The sequence below is a fragment of the Lepisosteus oculatus genome, chromosome 14 (assembly GCF_040954835.1).
Source record: "Lepisosteus oculatus isolate fLepOcu1 chromosome 14, fLepOcu1.hap2, whole genome shotgun sequence".
Taxonomy (NCBI): Eukaryota; Metazoa; Chordata; class Actinopteri; order Semionotiformes; family Lepisosteidae; genus Lepisosteus; species Lepisosteus oculatus.
The window spans coordinates 41816809-41836243 of NC_090709.1; the positions used below are offsets into that span (position 1 = coordinate 41816809).

The 19435-nt window shown below is 52.2% G+C and overlaps 1 protein-coding gene across 1 annotated transcript; it reads left to right on the plus strand.

Moving 5' to 3' along the window:
- The first annotated feature begins 500 nt into the window (after positions 1–500).
- LOC107076118 (uncharacterized) lies at positions 501–13427 on the plus strand. The gene is made up of 9 exons (XM_069198265.1): positions 501–552; positions 2554–2756; positions 5751–5825; positions 7145–7205; positions 7519–7718; positions 8640–8794; positions 10511–10974; positions 11875–12083; positions 13137–13427. The coding sequence occupies exons 2-9, from the start codon at positions 2664–2666 to the stop codon at positions 13344–13346; spliced, it is 1467 nt and encodes a 488-aa protein (XP_069054366.1). The 5' UTR covers positions 501–552; positions 2554–2663; the 3' UTR covers positions 13347–13427.
- Positions 13428–19435: the final 6008 nt, after the last annotated feature.

Genomic DNA, 19435 nt, shown 5'->3' on the forward strand with positions numbered 1-19435 from the left:
GCAGCTTGTTCCCCACCCCCGCCCCCCTCTGTGTACAGAAGAGCCTCCTGTCCTGACTGGAGGAGCTCACCCAGCTGCGTCTGGAGGGAAGCCAGGGTATCGGCTTCAACCACAGGGCTGGGTGGCTCGTTCCCCACCCCCGCCCCCCTCTGTGTACAGAAGCGCCTCCTGTCCTGCCTGGAGGAGCTCACCCAGCCGTGTCTGGAGAGAAGCCGGGGTCACCGGCTCCCAACAGCAAAGCTGGGCGGCTTGCTCCCCACCCCCGCCCCCCCTCAGCGTAAAGCGGGGTCCCTGTTTCTCAGTTCCATATGCCCTTCCCTGGAGCTCCTGTTTCTCTGCTCTTTTTCAGACATCCGCTGGGTTGACGTCTACCCAGGGGCCTCGAGGAAAAGGCATCCTGCTAACAGAGGCCACTGCTGGAGGGGGCGAGAGTGTCGGAGGCCAGAGGCGTGCTCTGTCATGCCCTTCAATAGCTTCAGACCACTCCAGATCATCTCACAGTGGCTCCTTTCAGGTGGACACACCCCTCCTGCTCATGTCCTCTGGCCCTCTGTGAGTGTGTGAGCCCGGCCGTCTCTGTATTGAACGCTGGCTCTCTCACGCACGATACGAGAACAGGTTTTTTGTTTTGTTGTTTTACGGTCCTCCAGTTTGGTGTTTCGCCACGTTTCTGTTCATTTAAAATTATGCAACAAAAAGAAAACGAACTGGATTTTTTTATTGTGTTCCAGATTCTTGTAAAGAAGAGTTTTTGATGATTTATTTAATTTTGATCATTGAGCCCACTCCTGAAAGGTGAACGTGTGTATTTTCTGTAGGACTTGAAATCCCGAACTCCAGACATCGTGAATGCGGTCGATGATATCATTCTGATGTTGACTCCGGCTGTGGAAATGGGTACCTTGCTTTTGAGAACTGAGTACTCTGTCACTGACAGAACATGAAACAAAACATTTTACTGTCAGTGCGGGACACCCCCTTCAGACTAAAGAGGCTCAGTTCCTCCAGCCTGTCAGTGTGGGACACTCTCTTCAGACTAAAGAGACCCAGTTCCTCCAGCCTGTCGGTGTGGGACCCTCCCTTCAGACTAAAGGAGAGGAGGGGAGATAAGGAAGAGGTCAAGCGTGTACAGAGGGAGCTAAAGCAGAAGTTAAGAGAGAGCAAGGACGCCTACAGGAGGAAGGTAGAGGACAAGCTGCAAAGAAATAGGGTGAGAGATGTATGGAGCAGCATGAGAGAGATCACTGGCTTCAAACAGGCTGGGGTTGCAACAGAAGGGAACCTGGAGATGGCCAACAAGTTGAACCAGTTCTTTAACAGGTTTGATCCTGGGTCCTCTGTGGCGCAACACCCATCCCCCCACAGCCACACGCTCCCTAACCCTTCACAGCTGCAACTGCCCAACACCTCCTCCATCCCCCCACAAACATGGCCGCCTACAGCTACAACCCCCGACGGCTGCTCACCCACCCATCCCCCACAGCTGCCACTCTCCAACACCTCTGCCATTAACACCTCCAGCACTGAAAGCACTATGAGCATCATCCCCCGGGCCAGGCTGACCATCACGGCTGACCAGGTGAAGAAGGAGCTGAAGAGGCTGCACGGGGGTAAGGCCACAGGACCAGATAACATCTGTCCCAGAGTTCCGAGGGCCTGTGCTGATCAGCTGAGCGGAGTGCTCCAGCGACTGTTCAACCTGAGCCTGCGCTTGGAGAGAGTCCCGGTGCTCTGGAAGACATCATGCCTGGTCCCGGTACCAAAGTCTCCAATATATGCCAGGGACCTGTGCAATACATTTATATTTATATTTATATCTATGGTTACATCTATATTTATATTCATATGTGTGATACGATTTTTCTGTGTACTGTTCTGTTCTAGTTTGTTCTTTCTGTGTCCAGACTGTGAGTAACTCTTGTATTGTATTGTATGTATTGTACTATTAGTATATCATTCGTTACACTGTGGCTGTGTTGTGTGTGTTAAGCTGCTGTTGCACTGCAATTTCCCTCACGGGATCAATAAAGTATCTATCTATCTAAAGAGACTCAGTTCCTTCAGCCTGTGGGTGTGGGACCCTCCCTTCAGACTAAAGAGACTCCGTTCCTCCAGCCTGTCAGTGTGGGACACTCCCTTCAGACTAAAGAGACTCCGTTCCTCCAGCCTGTCAGTGTGGGACCCTCCCTTCAGACTAAAGAGACTCAGTTCCTTCAGCCTGTCGGTGTGGGACCCTGCCTTCAGACTAAAGAGGCTCAGTTCCTCCAGCCTGTTGGTGTGGGACCCTCCCTTCAGACTAAAGAGCTCATCCAACTGTGTCTGGAGAGAAGCCAGGGTATCGGCTTCAACCACACGGACTGGGCGGCTTGTTCCCCTCTCCCACCCCTCTCTGTGTACAGTAGAGCCTCCTGTCCTGACTGGAGGAGCTCACCCAGCTGTGTCTGGAGAGAAGCCAGGGTATTGGCTTCAACCCCCCTCAGCGTAAAGCGGGGTCCCTGTTTCCCAGTTCCATATGCCCTTCCCTGGAGCTCCTGTTTCTCTGCTCTTTTTCAGACATCCGCTGGGTTGACGTCTACCCAGGGGCCTCGAGGAAAAGGCATCCTGCTAACAGAGGCCACTGCTGCAGGGGGCGAGAGTGTCGGAAGCCAGAGGCGTGCTCTGTCATGCCCTTCAATAGCTTCAGACCACTCCAGATCATCTCACAGTGGCTCCTTTCAGGTGGACACACCCCTCCTGCTCATGTCCTCTGGCCCTCTGTGAGTGTGTGAGCCCGGCCGTCTCTGTATTGAGCGCTGGCTCTCTCACGCACGATACGAGAACAGGTTTTTTGTTTTGTTGTTTTACGGTCTTCCAGTTTGGTGTTTCGCCACGTTTCCGTTCATTTAAAATTATGCAACAAAAAGAAAACGAACTGGATTTTTTGATTGTGTTCCAGATTCTTGTAAAGAAGAGTTTTTGATGATTTATTTAATTTTTATCATTGAGCCCACTCCTGAAAGGTGAACGTGTGTATTTTCTGTAGGACTTGAAATCCCAAACTCCAGACATCGTGAATGAGGTCGATGATATCATTCTGATGTTGACTCCGGCTGTGGAAATGGGTACCTTGCTTTTGAGAACTGAGTACTCTGTCACTGACAGAACATGAAACAAAACATTTTACTGTCAGTGCGGGACCCTCCCTTCAGACTAAAGAGCTCACCCAGCTGTGTCTGGAAAGAAGCCAGGGTATTGGCTTCAACCACACGGACTGGGCAGCTTGTTCCCAACCCTCACCACCCTCTGTGTACAGTAGAGCCTCCTGTCCTGACTGGAGGAGCTCACCCAGCTGTGTCTGGAGAGAAGCCAGGGTATCGGCTTCAACCACATGGACTGGGCGGCTTGTTCCCCACCCCCACCCCCCTCTGTGTACAGAAGAGCCTCCTGTACTGACTGGAGGAGCTCACCCGGCTGTGTCTGGAGAGAAGCCGGGGTATCGGCTTCAACCACACGGATTGGGCAGCTTGTTCCCCACCCTCACCACCCTCTGTGTACAGTAGAGCCTCCTGTACCGACTGGAGGAGCTCACCCAGCTGTGCCTGGGGAGAAGCCAGGGTATCTGCTTCATCCACAGGGCTGGGCGGCTTGTTCCCCACCCCACCACCCTCTGTGTACAGTAGAGCCTCCTGTCCTGACTGGAGGAGCTCACCCAGCTGTGTCTGGAGAGAAGCCGGGGTATCGGCTTCAACAATGGCTGGACAGCTTGTTCCCCACCCCCACCCCCCTCTGTGTAAAGTGTGGTGTCTCAGCTTCCGAATGCTCTTTCGAGGAGCTCCTGTCTCCCTGCTCTTTTTCAGACGTCCGCTGGGTTGACTTCGTCCCCGGGCCGGGAGTAAAGACATTTTGAAAGTGTGTCGATAACAGAGGCCAGTGCTGGAGGGGACGAGAGTGTAACAGAACATGCTCTGTCAGGCCTCTTCGACAGCTGTGAATCATTTCCTGGCACAGTCGAAGCTCAGGTCTGCACAAGTCTCTGGCGCTCTGTAAGTGAGTGAACCCCTGTGGCTTCTGTCGTTAATTTCAACTGGTCAGGACCTGTATTCCAATATTGGCTCTATCAAAACAGGTTTTGTATTTACTGTAATTGTCCTCCATTTTGGCGTGGTTCTATGACTTTGAACTATGTTTTCATGTCGTACAAAAAACGAAACCGGCAGCCTGTTCCCCACCCCCGCCACCCTCTGTGTACAGAACAGCCTCCTGTCCTGACTGGAGGAGCTCACCCAGCTGTGTCTGGAGAGAAGCCAGGGTATCGGCTTCAACCACAGGGGCTGGGCAGCTTGTTCCACCCTCCCACCCCTCTCTGTGTACAGAACAGCCTCCCGTCCTGACCGGAGGAGCTCACCCAGCTGTGTCCTGAGGCAAGCTGGGGTATCGGGGGGGGTCCCTCAGTTTTGGACAAAAGGACTTTTGCCTACTTAACTTAACGCCCCCCAAAAATAGACGTGGGAAGTGGAAATCTAATAAGGAAATGGATTCTTAAAATGTTAAGAGCCTTAGGAAAATATTGTTAGGAAAAAACGAAGTAACTGCTGTGTTGCGTGCAGATTGTCAGAAGACAGTTTGTCAAGACTGTTTAGGTCACCAAATTAGCCGAGTGCAAATTGCTAAGCTTTGCAGAACATGTCTTGGCAGCTTCTTTTGTTTCTATGTTGTAATCTTTCTTGTCCTAAGGAAAGGGGATATATGAGAAAGGGACTTAGTGCTGTGTTTTTCCACTGCATTATTTTCCACTGTGTAACCCCAGTGTCCTGGCCTGAATCCCCCCCTGGTCTTGACCCATCATGGCCTCCTAATCACCCCCCCTCTCTGAACTGGCTCCATCCCTCTGCTCTCCTCCCCACTGAGAGCTGCTGTGTGCTGAGCGGACTGGAGCATCATCCAGGTGGGGGCTGCACACTGGGGGGGGCTGGAGGGGATCCCCCTGACCTGGGAAGAGATCCGAGGGGAGGGTCCAGCAAGAGCCCTATATAGAGGGCAAGGCGCTATATAGAGAGTGTAAAGATGGTGATAAAGATGATTATTATTGAGGGTATCGGCTTCAACCACAGGGCTGGGCGTCTTGTTCCCCGCCCCCGCCCCCCTCTGTGTACAGAAGAGCCTGCTGTCCCACTGAGAGCTGCTGTGTGCTGAGCGGACTGGAGCATCACCCAGGTGGGGGGCTGCACACTGGGGGGGCTGGAGGGGATCCCCCTGACCTGGGAAGAGCTCTGAGGGGAGAGTCCAGAAAGGCGCTATATAAGTGTAAGCAATTATTAATTATTATTATTATATTATATATAATATATATTATATTATTATATTATTATTATTATACCTTATATATATATTATTATTATACCTTATTATTATACCTCAGGACATACAGCTCCATTAATAATAATAATAATAATAACAATTCAGAACCTCACTACTGTCGATGTAGCTGCAGATTATAATAATAACAATCGAATAATATTATTCTAACAATGATCGCGAGGGCGCTGGAGTGAAACCCTGCTTGGTCGCTCAGGGCCAGACGGCCTCTTCGATCGCGATCGGTCAGGGGGCCCAGGTGGGGAAATTCCTCTGGGTCAGTCACGGCGGCTCCACTTCACCTCCCCCCTCTCGGAATTTCAGACGCCCCCACCCCAGCCCTGGAGCAGTCTGAGTAGGGGGGCGGGTTTCTGCAGCCCTGCGAGCCTTATATGGTGTTTCTTACCTGTTCGCAGCGCTATAAGACAGGCTCGGGGAAGGGCACCCTGTCGCAGTCCTCACAGGAACAGCCAAGAGAGCATCGTACAGACGTGAGTCTTAACGCTTTATTTTATTAACCTGCTCCGTTTATCTGTTTAGAATAATAATAATCAGCCGTATTTTACATAGCGCCTTTAAAGGTGGCCTCTCAAACTGCTTTACAGGATGTATATAGTTCCTTATGTAAAAACAACCGAAAGATGAAAGCAATAGACCTTTATTTTGTGTGGTGTTTGTAGATCCTTTCGTTGTTCAACAAAAAAGAAAAACATCTCTACAGAGGCAGCTCCATGACGCCCTCTCAAAACAACAACAGATTTTGCTGATTTTGCTGAGAGAGTGTAGCTGAGACAGAGGGACTGTTCTCAGTTATATAATAAATAACAATATGTATAAATAACAATAAATAAGAAGAATACACCAGATAAGACACAATGACAGCACACAGAGGAGACTGGGGGTTGTGGCACTAGGAGAAGCAGAGGGGATGAAGGACAGAACCAGTTCAGGAGAGGCTCTTCTGAAGAAGAGGGTTTGGAGTCTGGATTGGCAGGAGTTTAGAGAAGGTGACTCTCTGATATCCTTGGGCGGAGAGTTCCAGAGCTTGGGGGGGGCACAACAGGAGAAGGCCCTGTCGCCCCTAGAGTGTAGACGGGCTTGGGGGACAGTAAGGAGGGCAGAATTTGAAGAGCGGAGGTTGCGAGGTGGGGAGTAGGGCGACGATAGCTCAGACAGGTACTGAGGCGCCCAGCCATGCAGAGCCTAATAGGTGAGCAGGAGGGTTTTAAAAGTCCACACGGAATTTGACCGGAAGCCAGTGCAGGGACTCCAGGACAGGAGTAATGTGAACACTTGCACTAGACCTGGTCAGGATTCTGGCTGCTGAATTTTGGACCTACTGCAGCTTTCATGCCACCTTATGAATTATGAATTTGACCGGAACCCGTTTAGGCTCTGCGATCCCGTCTGCTGCCTTCGCCACGTGCTTTCGATTTGGGGGGGAGGGGTGTCTGTGCTGTCCGCCCCACCCCACCCCCGATCACAGAAACTGATCAATGGTTAAGAGGGGTCAGTTTACGACGCTTTGCACAGCATTCCAGTGAGCTGTGAGTCTCCTAGACAATGCAGCCGAGACTTGTGTAGACTTGAAATCGGCGCGTGCTTTCTCCACTGGGTACCTCCCCAGTAGGGTGTCCCAAGCAGCGTGTCGGTCTCTCAGCTTGAGTTGCGGTTCATCTCGAACCCCTCGGGCGCCGAGCCGGTGTTCTGGCAGAGGAACGGCGGGGGGGTTAGAGGGAAACAACTTTATATTCGTGATTTTTGCCTTAAAAAAAAACAACAAAACAAAACAGCCTCTTTCTCTTTGCAGGAGAGACGTTTCAGTGCCGAAGTCCGCCCTCGAACCTGCTTCAAGATGTCTCAGTGTCGCGGTAAGCGTGGTCTGAGCCGCCAAGCCCAATCGGATATTGTGATGCTCCGCCTGCAGCTGTGCTTTTTGAGCCCTCGCTGTCTTGCGGAGGTGCGGGGAGGCTTTAGGATTCACGAGCTGAGCCACAGTGAACTGTCTTGATTTCAGTTATTGAAGGTGTTTGCTCAGGGCAGACGCTCAGGAAGATTCACACGGGCTCAGGGGCTCAAGGTCTTCATGTTGGACGCTCTGGGTTGGAAAGGTTTTGACATGGGGGACGTGGGGGTGAAGAAAATATTTAAAAAGCCTGTTTTTTTTTGTTGAATGTCTCTCAGACCTAGTGCCTGCGGATCAGCAGCTGATGAACGACATGGATATGTTCCGGGACATGGTCCCGGCCGCAGAGAAGACGGCTCTGCTCTTCCACCTGTCCTACCTGTGTCTGGCCACCCACCCCGAGCTGGAGAGGAAGCTGAGGCTCAAGGCCACCGAGAGCCAGCAGCTGTTCGCCTCCTCCGAGGTCCTGCTGCTCCAGGTGAGTCTGTGTGCCTGCTGCTCCAGGTGGGTCTGTGTGCCTGCTGCTCCATGTGAGTCTGTGTGTGTCTCAGTTGTGTGTGTGTGTGTGTGTGTGTGTGTGTGTCCTGTGATGGACTGGTGTCCTGCCCAGGGTGTGTAAGTGTGTGTGTCCTGTGATGGACTGGTGTCCTGTCCAGGGTGTGTGATTGTGTGTGTGTGTGTCCTGTGATGGACTGGTGTCCTGTCCAGTGTGTGTCCTGTGATGGACTGGTGTCCTTTCCAGGGTGTGTGAGTGTGTGGGTGTCCTGTGATGGACTTGTGTCCTGTCCAGGGTGTTTGTGTGTCCTGTGATGGACTGGTGTCCTGTCCAGGGTGTGTGAGTGTGTGTGTGTCCTGTGATGGGCTGGTGTCCTGTCCAGGGTGTGTGAGTGTGTGTGTGTCCTGTGATGGACTGGTGTCCTGCCCAGGGTGTGTAAGTGTGTGTGTCCTGTGATGGACTGGTGTCCTGTCCAGGGTGTGTGATTGTGTGTGTGTGTGTCCTGTGATGGACTGGTGTCCTGTCCAGTGTGTGTCCTGTGATGGACTGGTGTCCTTTCCAGGGTGTGTGAGTGTGTGGGTGTCCTGTGATGGACTTGTGTCCTGTCCAGGGTGTTTGTGTGTCCTGTGATGGACTGGTGTCCTGTCCAGGGTGTGTGAGTGTGTGTGTGTCCTGTGATGGGCTGGTGTCCTGTCCAGGGTGTGTGAGTGTGTGTGTGTCCTGTGATGGACTGGTGTCCTGTCCAGGGTGTGTGATGGATGGATAGTCTGCTGTAAAATACATCCTAAAATCTAGAACCAGGGCGTCCTCCCTGTTGAGATCACAGCGCTGGAGACTCTGAGACAGTGGGGGATCAGCATTGCGAACAGAGATAACGGTGCCGGGGCTTGATCTCGCTCGCAGTGCGCCAGTACAGGGACCAACATCGTCGGCACCATGATGCCGATGATCCGGACGGCGGTGAAGAAGAGGAACGTGGCGCTGGCCAAGAAGTTCCTGGATAAGTCGAAGGGCTGGATCGAGGACATCTGCCACCAGGTGGACCGCTCGGTGGAAAAGTAAGACCCCCCCCGTCACCGCAAGCAGCCAGAGACCCCGGGATATCGGGATGCATTCCGACCGAACAGCTTGTTCCACACTCCCACCACCCTTTGTGTAAAGCACTTCCTGTGAGGCTCGAATTATCCGCTCCCATCCTGTCTGCGGTTTCTTCATGTTAGTGTGAAGTGTCCTGACACCACTGAAGACCTTATTTGACCAACTAGGAGAAAGTACCGCGAGATCCTCTTCTGCTGTTGGCGGCAGTCAAAACTCTTCATCGGTCACCCAGTAGCTTCAAGATCACCAAAGCCGAAGTAGGCCAGGGAGCCAATGAGAGGCAGAGTTGTTTATAAGATTACGTTATGGGCCCTTTATACAGTTTCTTGCATGAGGAATTGGTCTTGTCGCAGACCCCAGCTGGCTCTCCAGGAGACACACAGACAGGGGGAGAGAGAGAAGCTGGGGGACAGAGCGCAGGGTCGGCCATTTCTACTCCGTTCTCTCAGGAGGCCCACAGTACAAAAAGACGACGCCCCTCAGTGTGCACGGCACGTCACAAACCGGTCAATAGCGAATCACAACAGCCCGCCGTCACGCGCAACCCAACACCAAGAACGGGCAGTGCTGGGACAGTAGATGTGCACTACTGTAGCTGTAGCAGTGACTCATTCCCACTGCTGCCCTCTGCTGGCGAACAGGGGGAGGCTCCTTCCCATGGGTCCCAGGCTGCTTTCAATTCAATTCAATTCAACTTTATTGTCATTAAACTAACACAGGTGCATAGTATAATGAAACATGTTTCTCATGAGTCACTCAGGTGCAGTATATAAATAGGACAGAAGATAAGACAATAGACAGCTACGCAAAAGCAATAACAGTAACATGTAATAACATAACATAAATAACATGTTATAAAGTCATCATAACTGTGCAAAATTCCACAAACAGAGGAAATATAACAGGACAAAAACAGTGCAAGGTAATTCTTGGAACAGTGCAAAAAATAGTATGGTTAAAAGTAGTATGGTTAATTAATAAATATAAAATATTATTATGCCTGTTACAGTTTTACTGGGGTATCAGTTTTGCTGCTTTCAAGCAGCAATAATAATAATAATAGTAATAATAATTATAATAATTGTTTACGCTTATATAGCGCTTTTCTGGACCCTCCACTCAAAGCGCTTTACAGGTCAGGGGGAATCCCACTACCGCCACCAGTGTGCAGCCCCCACCTGGCTGATGCTCCAGTCCGCTCCCCACACACCAGCTCTCAGTGGGGAGGAGAGCAGAGGGATGGAGCCAGTTCAGAGAGGGGGGGTGATTAGGAGGCCATGATGAGTGAAGACCAGGGGGGACATTTGGCCAGGACGCCGGGGTTACACCCCTAGTCTTTTCGAGAAACGCCCCGGGATTGTTAATGAGCACAGAGAGTCATGACCTCGGTTTTACGTCTCATCCGAAGGACGGCGCCTGTTTACAGTCCAGTGTCCCCCGTCACTATACTGGGGCATCAGGACCCACACAGACCGCAGGGTGAGAGCGCCCCCTGCTGGCCCCACTCACACCTCTCCCAGCAGCAGTCTCAGTTTTTCAGCAGGTGGACGTCTCTCCCCCCCCCGTCTCTCGGCTCGCTGGCTCGGATTCTCCTGTCCCGTACGGTCTCGGTGAGGGAAGGGGGGGCTTCCACACAAAAGAGGGGTCACAGCTCCCCACCCGGTCTCCTCCTGCAGGTACGAGAATCTGAGCAAAGGCGTGGGCGACACCTGCAGCGACGTGGTCAAGACCAAGGCGGACAAGGAGCAGCAGAAGAAGGAGAAGACGGCGGAGGCCCAGGCCCTGGAGGGACAGTGCAACAAGCTGGACGCCTCGGTCAAACAGCTGCAGGGGGAGAGGAACCAGCTGGAGACGGACATCCAGGACAAGAACAAGGAGCTGCAGGGCCTCATCAGCAGCATCGGGGATCGGGACCGCAAGTTCGGCATCGTGGCGGCCGTGGTGCCCATCCTGGGCAACATGATCAACGCCATCCAGAAGGCCACCAACAACCCCAAGGACAAGGCGGCCGTGGAGACCCTCAAGGTCCAGCTGGAGGAGCTGCGCAGCCGCAAGGACGCCAAGGTGTCGGAGATGTGGCAGAAGGAGAAGGAGCTGATCCGGCTGCAGCTGGACTACGCCAAGGTCCAGATCGACATGGGTAGGCGGGATCATGGGGCCTCTGGGACGTGTTTTGTGCGGGGTGTTGGCCTCAACAACGTGGCTGGACGGATTGCTCCACACCCCTACCACCCTTTGTGTGAAGGAGCCGCTCCTGTCCTGACTGAAGTCCCGCTCTCGGCTTCAAGCCCATAGCAAAGTCAGGATTTAGGGAAATGCGTTTTTATTTTTTACGTGATTGTTTGCTTTTAACAGACCTGAGCTGTCGCCAGAGTTGAAACCGGTAGGCGGGCGGGTTGCCGGACCGTGGGGGGCTGCTGGGACGAGGCTTGTCCGCCGGGGTGAGGCCATGGCCTCGGCAACCCCGATTCCCACCGGCAGCTCAGGACAGGCCTGTCCCGGTCCGGCAGCTCGGTGCACGAAAACGTCCTGTTTGTAACCTCCAGGCTCGGCTGGCAGATCAGTAACTGACTGGGAAGCAGATCTCAGCCAGCTGCGTGTCGACCCAATTCTGGGTGTCGGCTTCAGCCGCATGGCTGGCCAGGGTGTTCCCCACTCCCCCCACCCTTTGTGTACAGAAGACCCCCCTGTCCTGCCTGGAGGAGCTCACCCAGCTGTGTCTGGAGAGGAGCCGGGGTATCGGCTTCAACTACAGGGCTAGGCAGCTTGTTCCCCACCCCCACCACCCTCTGTGTACAGAAGAGCCTCTTGGGTTTTATCTGCACCCCTGCAGAGTTCTTCACTTTTCAAGGGATGGTTTTATCCCCCAGGTAGCAACAAATCAAGATGAACGATAACTCTGCAAAGGCTAATTAAATGTAACTTTCTCTGCAGTGAGCTTCAAAAGCCTCAGCACTACTCCTGTCCGTAGTTAACCAGAGACATCTGCCTTTTGATCCAGCCTCTCCAACGACTCCCGTTTTCCTCCCCTGCCTCTCAGGATCCATTGGCGACCCCAAGATGCTGGCGGAGGTCCAGAAGTGCCTGACCAAGATCCAGGAGATCCTGCTGCAGATGAAGAAGTTCTGGGAGATGACCGGCGTGGCGCTGGACAACCTCAAGCAGAGGACCTTCGCCGGAGAGGACATGCTGGACTTCCTGGAGGACTGCGAGATGGACTTCCTGTCCAGCCTGGATAAGGCCGAGCCGGTCAGTTGGTTTTTCCGCTCGATTCTGGTAGATCGATCTCAGGGGTGGGGGTGGACAGAGCTGTCCTGCTCGGCATCTCTCTCGGTCGGGTTGAACTTCTCTGATCTGGTACCTGCTGGCCCCGGATCTTTGTCCTGGACACTCCCAGGCACTCCGACTTGTCCAGAAATTGTACTGCAGCACCAACAATCCTACGGGCAGCCCCTGAGCCGCTGAGGCGCTGATGTTACTGTGGCTCCTGACCGGTGCGGCGCTTGTCCTGGGTGGTGTCTGTTCTGTCGCCCTGTCAGGTGGAGATAAGAGAAACGAGAGTGAAAAGTGTAGCCTACGGCGATAGCTCCGAGATTGAAGAGCAAGGTGGGAGGTTTCACAGGGGACGCAGGCGATCGGGAGATGTGGCTGTGGATCGGGGAGGGGGGTAGTTTATGTGCTAAACATCCAGACGGCCCCCGGTGCCTTCTGGGATAGAATTCGGTCAGACCCTTTCACGGGTCAGGGATGATCCTGTGGGTGGTTTGTCGCTGCAGGGGTTTGCGAGACACGCGGACCGCCTCCCCAATGCCTTCTGGGATAGAGGTCCCCCCCCCCCCTCTCTGTGCTCATTAACAATCCCAGGGCGTTTCTCGAAAAGAGTAGGGGTGTAACCCCGGCGTCCTGGTCAAATTTCCCATTGGCCCTTACCAATCATGGCCTCCTAATAACCCCCCTCTCTGAACTGGCTCCATCCCTCTGCTCTCCTCCCCACTGAGAGCTGCTGTGTGTGGGGAGCGTTCTGGCGCACTATGGCTGCCGTCGCCTCATCCAGGGTGGGGGCTGCACACTGGTGGCGGTAGTGGGATTCCCCCTGACCTGTCAAGCGCTGTGAGTGGAGGGTCCAGAAAAGCGCTCTACAAGTGCAAGCAATTCTTAATCATTATGATAAGACCCGCCACTATTTATCCCGTACCGCGCGGGTCGTCTAACTGGGGAACTGGAGTCGCGCGGCTCAGACGGCAGGATCGCTCTCGTTTCCCGCCTCACGTCTGCGCTCCTCCTCCTCCCCCTTCCCCGCAGATCTGGAGGAGCTTCTGCAACGTCTGCATGCACGTCCGCGGGATGTTCATCCTGCAGTCCAAGGAGGCCTACAGGTTCCTGGAGGTCAGCCCCTCGGCCCTGAGCAAGGAGCAGTGGCAGCAGGAGTACGACAGCGTGGTGGCGCAGCTCGACAAGCTGAACCCCCCCGCCCCCCAGGAGGCCGGGAAGGCGGTCGAGGGGCCGAAGTAGGGGGAGGGGGCTGCTGGGATACCGACCGCTCTGAAGGGGCTCCGGCGATGCTGTTCACACGCAATAAAAGGTCGATCGGCACCTCTTGTTTAGTGGCTTTTTTTCCCCCCGCCGTGATTATCCGTACCGGGGGGGGGCCCAGCTTTCAATCCCTCGCCCGTCAGCGGTCGTGTGGCGCGAGAGGGCGCGGGGCTCTGGCAAAGATGGCGGCTCGCGTCGGGAACTACATTTCCCAGAAGGCACGGCGCCATCCTCCGTCACCTGACCGACTTGGAGGCAGACCATTGGTCAGGCGGCTGCCTCAAGCCAGGAAGCTGAGGACTCCGGGTCCGCTGTCTTCCCGCTGGCTGTGCCTCAGTCATACAGCGCGGCACGGTGCCTTACAGCACTGCGGCCCCGCGTTGGACCCCTGGAGTGCTCTGTCTGTGTGGAGTTTGCACGTTCTCCCTGTGTCCATGTGGGTTTAACCCCCCCCACAGTCCAGAGACATGCTGGTGGGTTCACTGGCTCATAGGAAAACTGGCCTTAGTCTTTTTCTACATTTCTCTACAATCTCACGGTGTTGTGCTGCCTGCACAGTAGTGGTAGAAACCACGGAGTTAGCTCTTCCGCTCGGCTTTAATTAAGACCTCTGTCCGCTAATTGGACACCCTGCCATCCCGATGCTCAGGGCATGAACACGAGTCCTCACCCCCAGCTGCTTGTGAAACACAGGAGGAGGGAGGAGGCTGGTTCTCTTTCGTCTGGAATGATTCATGGGAGGGGGGGGGATTTGACGGGATTTGGAGAGGGGGAGGGGGGTCCAGTCTGTTGACAGAAATAAGCAGCCATCACATTAATAATAATAATAATAATAATTGCTTACACTTATATAGCGCTTTTCTGGACACTCCACTCAAAGCGCTTTACAGGTAATGGGGAATCCCACTACCGCCACCAATGTGTAGCCCCCACCTGGATAATAATTCAGTACATCGCATATATATAAACAAATGGCATGCTGTAACCTTTCACAGAGGAGATTTCTGCTCCCACGGGAAGGGTGGTCCCTAGTATTCAGACATACTAGTATTGAGAAGAAATTGTGAAGACGTCCCGAGTTGGCTTTTCGCCGCATGAAATACTAGTATTAGGTGCCCTAGTAGTTTTCACTATCCCTATTATGGCCAGCAGCCAGATCACCCTGCAACTCCCAGCTGGCAGCCCCCCCCACTGGAGCTCAGCAGGTGGGAGCCTGGTCAGTACCTGGAGGGGAGACCTCCTGGGGAAAACTGAGGCTGCTGCTGGGAGAGGTGTGAGTGGGGCCAGCAGGGGGCGCTCTCACCCTGCGGTCTGTGTGGGTCCTGATGCCCCAGTATAGTGACGGGGGACACTGGACTGTAAACGGGCGCCGTCCTTCGGATGAGACGTCAAACCGAGGTCCTGACTCTCTGTGCTCGTTAACAATCCCGGGGTGTCTCTGGAGAAGAGTAGGGGTGTAACCCCAGTGTCCTGGCCAAATTTCCCATTGGCCCTTACCCATCATGGCCTCCTAATAACCCCCCCTCTCTGAACTGGCTTCATCCCTCTGCTCTCCTCCCCACTGAGAGCTGGTGTGTGGGGAGCGTTCTGGCGCACTATGGCTGCCGTCGCATCATCCAGGTGGGGGCTGCACACTGGTGGCGGTAGTGGGATTCCCCATGACCTGTAAAGCGCTTTGAGTGGAGTGTCCAGAAAAGCACTATATAAGTGTAAGCAATTATTATTATTATTATTATTATTATTATTATCCCTACTGAACCACACAGCCCTGCCGAAACCCTTACAGCCCAGATCCCTAGCCTCTACACTCCAGAGCCACAAAGTCCAGCCCCAGTCTCTTTACTTCTCAATGTGTGACTGTCACTGGGGATTAAACTGAAAACCAGCTTGCACCCATGAGCAGGATATGATCCCCCCAGCCTCTGACACTGAGCCCCCAGTCTTAATCTGAGAGGGAGGGCAGTGTGGTGGCGAGGCAGATCCTGGGTTTCCGAGTGTAGTGGGATGAGGGTTGTGGTGTGGGCGGAGCTGGGATTGGGAAATTAACTGTAGGGCTGTGTGAAAGGCTCAGAATAAGACAGAGGGCTGTGAAGCTTTTATAGGATTGAGTCTTTGATAACGCTGTAAAACCAGGAGTGGATCAGACTGCTGCGCACTGGGAGTCTCTGACAGCACTGTCACACCTGGAGTGGATCAGACTGCTGCGCACTGGGAGTCTGACAGCACTGTCACACCTGGAGCGGATCAGACTGCTGTGCACTGGGAGTCTGACAGCACTGTCACACCTGGAGCGGATCAGACTGCTGCACACTGGGAGTCTGACTGACAGCACTGTCACACCTGGACTGGATCAGACTGCTGCGCACTGGGAGTCTGACTGACAGCACTGTCACACCTGGAGTGGATCACACTGCTGGGCACTGGGAGTCTGACAGCACTGTCACACCTGGAGTGGATCAGACTGCTGCACACTGGGAGTCTGACTTAAAGCACTGTCACACCTGGAGTGGTTCAGACTGCTGCGCACTGGGAGTCTGACTGACAGCACTGTCACACCTGGAGCGGATCAGACTGCTGCGCACTGGGAGTCTGACTGACAGCACTGTCACACCTGGAGCGGATCAGACTGCTGCGCACTGGGAGTCTGACAGCACTGTCACACCTGGAGCGGATCAGACTGCTGCCCACTGGGAGTCTGACTGACAGCACTGTCACACCTGGAGTGGATCAGACTGCTGTGCACTGGGAGTCTGACTGACAGCACTGTCACACCTGGAGTGGATCAGACTGCTGCGCACTTACAAGAAGCTGAGTGCAGGCCGGGCTGGAGTCTTGAATTAAAGAGACCCCCTTAGTGTATTTAATTTGTGTATTATTTTGATGTTGTATTTCACTACTGCTGGTCCTACAGGGGTGTATTTTAATGTTTACAGTTAAAAAAGCGATTTTGCTTATTTAACTCGTTGTTGCTGCTGCTATGTGTTAATGTTTTTGGTGTTTCCTCAATATCTCTGTCCTGGAGCGTACGTGCACATAAGCCTTTCAATGCGCTTGTGCAGATGACCGTGAACTGAAGTGAGTTCTTAATGAGAAACAGGTTGGAAAAACCAAGCGGGCGGGCGCGCTATAGAGACCAGTCTCTGATTGGTCAGACGCCGCTGAGTGACAGGGGTTTCCACCTATTAGAGGAGCTGTTTCCCCAGCCGGGCTATTTGAACCCGTGGGGGGGGTGTAATCGTCATTTTGGTTGTGATGTGTGTTAAAGCAAACAGGTGCTTTGCTTTTACTGCATGAACAAACGTGTTTTTCAAGGTAAGGGAAAGAGTTTTTCTGCACTTTAGCAAACATTTGCTTTTGCTGGAAAGCTGGTAAGTTAGCGATATGCTTTGGCGTGTTTTAAACTGAAACGCGAGGTGAATATTGATATGAAAAAGAGGTTCGTTTGCTTCATGTTGATGTATCTGGTTACAAAACACAGTTCTGGAAAGCTTAGGCTGTCTTGCGTTTTGGGATGTGTAGCACCGTGGTGCTGTGTTTTGGTGCACTGTTAATTTGTTTATTACAAAATAGCTTGTTTTCAAAGCAATTAGTGTTCGTGTTTAGAGGCATTTGTGTTATTTTGAGAAACGATTTCAAAATGTTTGGGGAACTGAGACATGTCGCGTTGTAAGCAAGTACACACGTGTTGTCGGATATGTCTGTTATGGGCTGTTCAATGTTAAAGACCCAGCAGTGTGTGTCTGTACTTCTTGATATTGTGTTGAAGTCTTAATAGGGGTGTGCAGATTTTGGTATTTCAGCTTGTTAGTTTTATACACAAAATCCATGTTTTGGTTCAGTTTATTTATTTTTATGTGATAAACCGGTGTTTTAATATGAGTTTCAAACCTCATTAAATGCTAGAAAGAAAGTATTTTGTGTTGTCAAATGACATTTTCAACTCTGGATATAATAATACTGACCCACAAGAAATACCCAATTACTTTATAATAGAGAATTATATTTGTTTACAGCGTTAAATGGCAAAAGATGCACACAGCTGCTGTAAAAGTCATCAATAAAACAGGTCTCTGACATTATTTCTTTGAGAGATGGCGTTTGTGGTATCTGTGCTGGCATAATGTAAATAGTTCATTATATAAAAACAACAGAAAGATGAAACCAATAGACTTTTTGTGTGGTATTTGTAAATCCTTTCATTGTTAAAAACAAAAACATTTCTACAGAGGCAGCTACATGACACCCTCTCAAAACCACAGATTTTGCTGATACACATGAACATGAGAGAGTGTAGCTGAGACAGAGGGACTGTTGTCAGTTCTGTTTCTCTGTCTTGAGTCATTTTCACTCCACAGCTTTTCCCTGAAAGCTGAGTCCTGTCAGGTTTGTTTTACAGGCTGATCTTCTAAATCAACACCCGGGCTGTAGATGTTTTCTGTTTCTTCTTACTTCAGGGGGGAATTTGATCATTTAAAATACATTAGAGTGTATTTGCTAATAAGATTGCCTCAGTCAGAACCATTGTTTCTTAGACACCAGGTTATGTTTTGCTTGAATGTTGGTTATTTTGAGTTTCCCAGAGGTGGCAGCAGGACCCCAGAGAGGACAAGGTGTCCCCAGGGAGGGCGAGACCACCGTCTACTCTGACCTCAGGACGTGTCTTGTGCAGGGGGCAGCACAGCTCAGACTGACCCAGTGTTCACTGTAATAGGAGATTACTGGCTGCTCACTGTGCTGCTTATTCTGTGTGATGGACAGACACTGTACTGGGTATTCAGTATAATAATCACTTAACTCTGTTTTCATTATGACGGACAATGACTGTACTATGTGTTCAGTGGAATAATCACCATAGTGGGTGTTCAGTATAATCACTGTACTGGGTATTCAATATACTAATCACTGAACTGTTTTCATTGAGGGACAATGGCTGTACTGGGATTTCGATATAGTCACTGTACTGGGTATGCTGTATAATCACTGTACTGGGTATTCACTGTAATAATCTCTGCGCTGTGTGTTCAGTATAATACCTGAACTCCATATTCACTGACAGTCACTATACTGGGTGTTCACTGTTATAATCGCTGCACTAGGTATTCACTAAAAGTTGCTCAACTGGATATTCACTATAATAATCACTGCACTGAGTGTTCACTGTAATCACTGCACTGAGTGTTTGCTGTAATCATCACTGTACTGTTTATTGATAATCACTGTAATCATCACTGTACTGGGTGTTCACTGTAATCACCACTGCTTGGTGTATTCAGTGTGCTGTCTGTTATTCACTGTACAGATAAATCCCTGTGTTTTGGTAATAGGTGGGCTCCTGAGAAGACTGCCGAACCCAGAAGAGGGAATGTAATTAGAGAGGAGGGACAGTGAGGTGAGCTGATCATTGTCTTGATGAGAGCAGCAGGTGTTGGGGTATCTGCTGGGCGAGAGCGAGAGTGGGGGGGTATCAGGCTACCGAATTATTTGTGGAAAATTCCAAGTCAAGAGGAAGGACAGACCCCCCCCGACGTCCGAGCTCTCTCCCAGTCGGACACCAGGAGCCCCGACGCCCACATCCTCCCCCATCGGCTCCATCTCTCCGGTCGTGTCGTCTGGACGTCGGACTCCAGGATCTCGGTTCCCTCCTCCCAGCCCGGCTCAGGCCTGAGGAGTCTGGAAGATCTGGGAGAAGCCAACAGGAAGAAACTCCTCCTGGACCTCGACTCTGGGAGGAGCCCCAGTGCCCGGAACCCCGAAGACTCGGGCTGGCCAGGAGGAGCCCGGGGGTATTGGAATAAGGAGGAGGAGGAGGAGCCCAGTGGTGCCACAACAATGAAGAGGAGCCCAGGGGTGTCAGAACTCCCAAACAAGGTGAGGAAGGGATAAGAGAGCCTGTGGACGACACGCCTGTGTCTTTCCAGGACGGGTCACCAGAACAGCAGCTCTGGACCGGAGCAGTCGGGACCCGGTGGAGCACAGGCTGCCTTCAGGCATGTTTATTCCCAACAGGAGCCAGGTCAGACCCTGTACCACGCAGGAGAGGGCACCCCCAGACCTGCAGTTAGAAGTCA